Source organism: Amphibalanus amphitrite, unplaced genomic scaffold (genome assembly GCF_019059575.1).
Source record: "Amphibalanus amphitrite isolate SeventyFive unplaced genomic scaffold, NRLGWU_Aamphi_draft 000199F_arrow, whole genome shotgun sequence".
NCBI classification, from domain to species: domain Eukaryota; kingdom Metazoa; phylum Arthropoda; class Thecostraca; order Balanomorpha; family Balanidae; genus Amphibalanus; species Amphibalanus amphitrite.
Genome location: NW_024881694.1, coordinates 1 through 6,536, shown reverse-complemented (window position 1 = coordinate 6,536; position 6,536 = coordinate 1). Strand labels below are relative to the sequence as shown.

Here is a 6,536-nt window from a genome sequence, read left to right as displayed (position 1 = left end):
CGTCACACCGTCACGCGTCACAGAGCGTCACGACCCCGGGTCAGCTGACCGGCGGACGGCAGGCGCAGCGGGATCGATTAGATGTGTGTCGCTATGGCGGGCCCACCACCCACCACCCTCACCCCTCCCCGTCACGGGCGGCGTGGTCGATCACGACCCATGCCGTCTGAACACTCCGTCGGTAAAATCGCCGCCGACGACTATCGAGGACAATGACCGACGATCGAGAAAACCAACACGAGGAAAGTTTGGCCGTCGGTCCAAAAAGCACATTCGTGCCCTAGAACTAAGACTTCGGGTACACTTCAAATCGACCAATAGCAGTTAGAACTATACGAAGACTGGAAAACATTGCATGCATTGTCTGGAAACGATTGAATGAATACAGCACTTTATTTTCCAGAAACAACATCGGAAACGAACAACAATCACCCCACCTGCCCTCATCATGGTATCCACTCACCGCTCGTAGTGTGCCAAGGAGCCGTTCTGCTGTAAATCTGTAGCCACCACCGCTCTCTGCCGCCAGCGATCAGCCTCAGTCCACCGTCACCCTCCGTCATCCGCAGTTTACCCGGGTCTGCCGTCCTCGCCGCACGCCACACACGAGCGAGACTTCCAGACAGCCGACGGTGACCCCCCCCCCCCCCCATCCCTCCACGCGACACGACACTGCGACCGTTCTCCTCCCCACCCCGTCCGGACTCAGACACAGAACCGCGGGGGCACTAGGCTCAGTCGGTGAGGTGAGGGACGGGACAGCGAAAGAGTAACACTTGCGATTGCGGAATAACATTTCACGACGGAGAGGTCAAGCATCAGCTATTGGGATAAAGTTATTAGTCATGGTTATGAGCGAACTATATTCATACAAACATAGTTGCGTCGCTAGGTGCTAGGCAAAATGAGACTGGCGAGCAACTGACTCATTCGGCTGGAATATGGCTTGTATCGTTTTAGCAACATTAAGGTCTCTACATTTCGCGACAGCGTCAAACATCAACGAGTGAAGATCGCAGCATATATTTATCGGTCTAAAATCATGTGCTTATAATCGCCATAAAAGGGTGACCTGACATCCCAAAGGTCGACACGGCCCATCACACCCCTCAATATCGTAAACAATACGGTACGAAATGGCCCATATGTACAACATGAAACCACGCAACATCACTCAGGTGCAGCCGAGTCGAAATGCTAATTACACCATCAGCTGCAACGACGGTCCACTAGGCCACGTAGCGTTTCAACATTTGTGCATGTGTTCACTGTCCAATACAATCACCACACAGTAATGACATACAAAACCATACCTGACGCATGCGAACACAGCCCCAGAACATTTCTTTCACGTACATGAGTACAAACGCTGACACGAGACCCAGAAAACAATACAGAGTGAGGACGCTTCACAACGAACATTACACACAGCCTGACAACAAAACATTTAACAAACAACCACTAATCACGATTATATGCCAACAAAACGTCAACTGAATCTCGATTAATGTGCAGTATATGATTCCACCAAAATCGGAATGTGAACTCATCTGCCTTGCGACGAACTGGGTACAACAAATGTTTATCAAGCAACGGACAAAACAAAGCTCGACGACTTTGGATCTTTCTACATTGCGGGTAGAGATAGCATTGTACAAGTGTTCAAGTGTAGTAACAAGTGTTCATACTAACATCCCATTCTAAAGCTAGTTAGTTAGTGATATAGCCTCAAACTATGTCTAGCTTCGACAGTAGAGTATCCGACATAGTTATTTGTGAGATTAATCACATTCTCAAACTACTAGCAGTGATAAAGGTCGGAAATTTCAACATAGCTTCAAAAGCAGCATACCACACCTTTAGCTAGCCTGTGATGCGTGAGTAATACACATCGCGCAACTCTGAGTGCAAATTCATTACACTAATGGTTGTTTTGGACCACGTAACCATAACGCTAGACATACCCTGTCACTTCTGCTTGCAAAGCCTCTAAATGCCCGACTGCCAAAGGTGCCATATCTTGCATCCAGCTCACCAAAAATCGTTCCTCTAAACTGTCTCCATCCGATCTCCGGCACCTCAGTCACCCCGAAGCTCGGACCATCTCTCCCCCTTCCGGCACCTCTCGCGTCCCTCTCACCACACGTAGAAGTAGACTCGCTGCCAGGCCGGCAGATAATCGAGCAGCGGCTGCGCCAGGTAGCGGCCCAGCGGCATGTGTCGAGCCAGCGCCGCCAGCACGGCCACCAGCCGGTCGCGTGTGTGGCGCTCGTAGAACGGCGAGCGCAGCAGGTAGAGCAGCAGCTGCAGCCGGCGCGAGTAGAGCTCGGCCCGCTCCGAGTGGGTGAGCGGCTGGGCCGGGTCCTCGTGCAGCTGCTGGCTGGCGATGTCGGCAACCAGCGGCAGCAGCCAGGCGGGCCAGCTGTCGGCGCCGCGCGCGCCGGCCGACGCCAGCTGCAGCAGCGGCCGGCAGATGAACAGCGTCTCGGCGGCGCGCCGGCGGGCGGTCAGATGGCGGGGTACGATACCCAGCGGGGAAGGCGGCCGCGGCACGCCCCACGCCCGCCGCGCCGGGGACGCCACTGTGGGCACGGCGGGGAGGCCGTGAGGTACAGAACTGGAGCTATGCGACTAAGAGCGGTATTACAACTGACTCAGTGCGGTATTACAACTGAGGATCACACAGAGAACAATCGCATGGCACGCTCCATATCTGCCATGGAGATCAGGATGCATTTCGCAACGAATTGCGCAATAGGGAGAGGGGGGACGAGCAGCCTATACCAAAACATACCCAACACCTCTGTATACCGAGCAAACACTAGCGTCTGTGATCGAAGTGGAAATAAACAGTTCTATTCCTGGATCCATAAACATTACTTTCAATACAATTCAGTATCCTTTTAATTGTGTTACAAACGCATTTGATATTATGTATATTTCAATACATCACGGTCCTATAGCCGAAATGACAAAAAGCTTCCATTCGCCATTTTCATGGTCGATGCATCCCTCAAACTACTTAACATAGTTCGCAGCGTCACCTATGGGCGACCCACCTGTGGTGAGGCTGCGCACGCGGCGGCCGGTGCTGGGCAAGACGAGCACCTCGTCAGCGGACGGGTCGCTGGACGAGGCGGCGCCGCACGTTGCCGACTGTTCGGCCACGATCGGCGGTGACGTCAGCATGCCACAGCGGTGCCAGTAGACGAGCGCCAGCCGCATCAGCGCCCTGGAATAAACAGACGCGGTGGTCAGCGTCCCTGAACAGCTGTGGTCAAATAAACAACACTGGTGGCAGGTAACCGAAAAATAATAAACCGTAACTTTTCAAACGAGAAAACAAAACACAATTTCCTGACGCTCGCAACTTCGTACAAGGCTCAGCTCCCGCCCCAATTACCACCCGAAGCCTCCCCCAACTCACTTTGCGATCTGCACTGCAGCGATGACGGCCCAGCGTCCTGTCGGTCCGAGCAGCTGGCCGGCCGCCAGCTCCAGAAACACCTCCACGTACTCCGTGAGGGCCAGCCAGGCGCGCAGCCGCCGGCCGGCCACCTCGGGCAGCCGCGGCTGGCCAGAGGGGGAGCTCACAGCAGCCGGTTGGCCAGTGAGAGCAGCCGCGAGACGGCGTACACCAGCTCCGAGACGGCCGAGACGCGCGACTCGGTCCGACCTGCGGGGTAAGAGAGCGTATTTAGTATATGCATGTGTTTCGGTAAAGTATATAAGGAATGGAGAGACGTCTGCGCGAGATTAAGATAGTCATTTCTTGGTTATTTCAGCGTCAAATGTCGCGTGTTGATGACATGAATGAATGTGATCACAAAGGCAGAAGTCTCGAGGGCAAATTATCCCGTGCATAGGCCGGATGTTAATATGAAAATCAAGACCAGTCGCAGGTGAACAAAAGAAATACTGACGCATCAACAAGTAACTCTTCGTAACACCTCATCCCTCTAAATCCCGGATCTTCCACTTCCCAGAGACCGCCACCATGGCTCGCTCTATGAAAGCCAGCGAGCGGCGCCGGGGCAACATGACGTCGCCCGTTCTGACCCTGCTCGGCGTCTCCACTGTGCTCTTCGCCAGCCTCTTCATCATGAAACGAGCCATACACAACGTACGGCCACAAGACATACCGAACCCGCCGCCGCCGACTCGTGCGCACAAGTCTGCGAGTGGGAACGGAACATCACCAGCGCCGCCAGCCGGTACCGGCAGAGTACCAACACAAGCCGTGTCACCTGCACCAGAGAACACCCTGGGAGGAAGCACCGGGACAGTCAGGCAGACGGTCCCCACCATTCCGCCGGAGGCAGTGGATGAAGCCACGGAGGAGCCTCTCGATGAGAACCCCGAGGAGAACCAAGAGGAGAGTCCGGAGGAAGAACTGGTGGAAACTCCGCAGCAAGAGCAGGAAGAGAGCCCTGAGGAGGTTGTCGAGGAGAGTCCAGAGGAGCCGAGTCCTGAGACCGAGCCCGTGGCGGCGGGCCGCACTCCGAGTCCGGCGGAACTCCTGGAGGCGGAGATTCCTCCGACGGGTAGTATGGAGGCGCCGCTGCGGCGTCGGCGCCGCCACCACCGCGCCGACCTGAAGCCGTGGCTGGTAGGCCAGCTGGACCGAGACCGATGGCACCAGCAGGAGCGCGTCCAGATCTTCAGGATGCCGCCATTGCCCTGACCGCGATGTAGGCACTCAAAGGCTGAAATACCGCTCTTGATACTGCTGTGACAGTGGTGGTGACACTAATGTGACAGTGAAACTGCCACTGCGACAGCAGTGCTGCCGGAATTGTCACGTCACTGTGCTCAGGATGTCACCGCTGTCATTGGCCGAGCACAGACCAAGGTGTTGTCCAAGGGACTATCACTGGCTGCATTTCCACATCGCCTGCACTAATTATCAAATGGCTGAATACACGTTCTCCAAACCAGTCACTCCCCAGCCAGCACAAGATCACAAACTAAAAGGAAGCTACCAGTCACTATCCATCCAGCACAAGATCATAAACTGAAAGGAATCTAAGAGTAAATGATTGACTGTAATTTCTTGTAGAGAAAACCATAAACCAGTGATATGTAAAGGACTACTGAATGGTGAGTAAGATGTTTCTTCAAATACCAAGAAGGCTGGAAAAAGGATGATGCACCCATCATGATGCCTCATATCTGTTTCAATATAAAAGGAAGCATAGTGAAAATTGCAAATTTATGAAAATGGCATCAGAAAAGGAAGCTAAGTGTCTCATGAGAAATGGATCAGCATGGGTCATTTTGTGACGACTGCTTACCTAGCTGAAAGCTATACAAGTTAGTCATTGAATGTCTGGTTCCATATACCTTAGGTAGGTAGTGCAAATGATTGCAGGTGCAGTCAATTTGCACAAGAAGGTTTTGCAGGCAAATTGTTATTTCTAGCTTATTACATTGCATATCAATCACATATGATACTTAGTTAAAGGTAATAATTAAATATCACTGTCTTAAAGGTAGTGTGCCAGCTTTCTTGGACCGTATGGAGTTAATGGCCCAGATAAGGAGAACCGGATTTTTAGAACTTATCCATACCTTCAAAACTCATGGAAACGTCTTAAATTCTTCAAATTTTGAGTACCCCAGTGCGAAATTCGCCCCGACGGGTTGTCGGTCGTACCCCAACCACATTTCACACCACTATGAACAATAAATGCACACACTGAAATCGCTATTACCGATATGCTCATCCAATCAAGTTTCGATAAACCCGTTCATCATCATCTCCTGCGGTTTCGAACACGCCTGTTAGGTGGCTTCTGATGCTCGTCGAGGTCGGAATTTCCAAATACGCGTGGTGCGTCGGGCCGCGCGCTCTGACTTCGGCCAAGAAAAATGCGTCAGCTGATCATTGTCATTTCTGCCACTTGCGTGTGGTGAAATGGGGTCATAACTTATAAGACGGCTTTTTCATATCAATTATTTTACATAAAATCATATTTCAAACCATAATAATGTTCGACAGCCAAATAAAAGAAACAATACCAATACGGGCTTACAGTTTAAGGCTCGACATTGTGTTGTCTACGATTAGACAGCTGATAACTCATTCCCGTACGTCGTATGGTCGTAACACTATAATGACCTTTGCTCATTGTCACAAGTGCGCCGCATTCGCGATTGTTGCCCGACGCCTGTTTGCAGGTGAGCCCACTACAGTTGTTATACATATCTAAAAACCGATAAACTTTTAGGCGAAAAAGGCACTATTCCAGGCCCATTTTTGATTTTTTTTTTGCGATATTAGGTAAAAACAGAAGCTTCTTATCCTAGGAAAAATAAATGGGAAATCTTTCAAAGGTGGCACACTACCTTTAACTAACAACTTCTGATGATTTAACCACTATCAAACAATCATGCTCAGAAGGCTACGCTCAAGGCACATACCAGCCAGATAGTAGGAGGTCCACTTGAAGATGACCTCCAGATCAGAGCCTCCCTGGGGCCTGCTCTTCAGCCAGGTCTGGTATTTGACCAGCTGGGCCTGTAATGTCTCCATT

General features: G+C 51.7%; 2 protein-coding genes across 2 annotated transcripts; one reads left to right on the top strand and one right to left on the bottom strand.

The window, feature by feature from the left end:
- Positions 1-1,004: 1,004 nt before the first annotated feature.
- On the bottom strand, positions 1,005-3,927 carry LOC122384803 (peroxisomal membrane protein PEX16-like). The gene is given in 5 exon segments (XM_043372546.1): positions 1,005-2,582; positions 3,060-3,232; positions 3,428-3,591; positions 3,594-3,676; positions 3,924-3,927. Coding segments are annotated over 5 exon segments (870 nt in total). The 3' UTR covers positions 1,005-2,136.
- Positions 3,928-3,997: 70 nt separating this feature from the next.
- On the top strand, positions 3,998-4,684 carry LOC122384824 (histone H3.v1-like). The gene has a single exon (XM_043372599.1). The coding sequence runs from the start codon at positions 3,998-4,000 to the stop codon at positions 4,682-4,684; it is 687 nt and encodes a 228-aa protein (XP_043228534.1).
- The last annotated feature ends 1,852 nt before the right edge of the window (positions 4,685-6,536 follow it).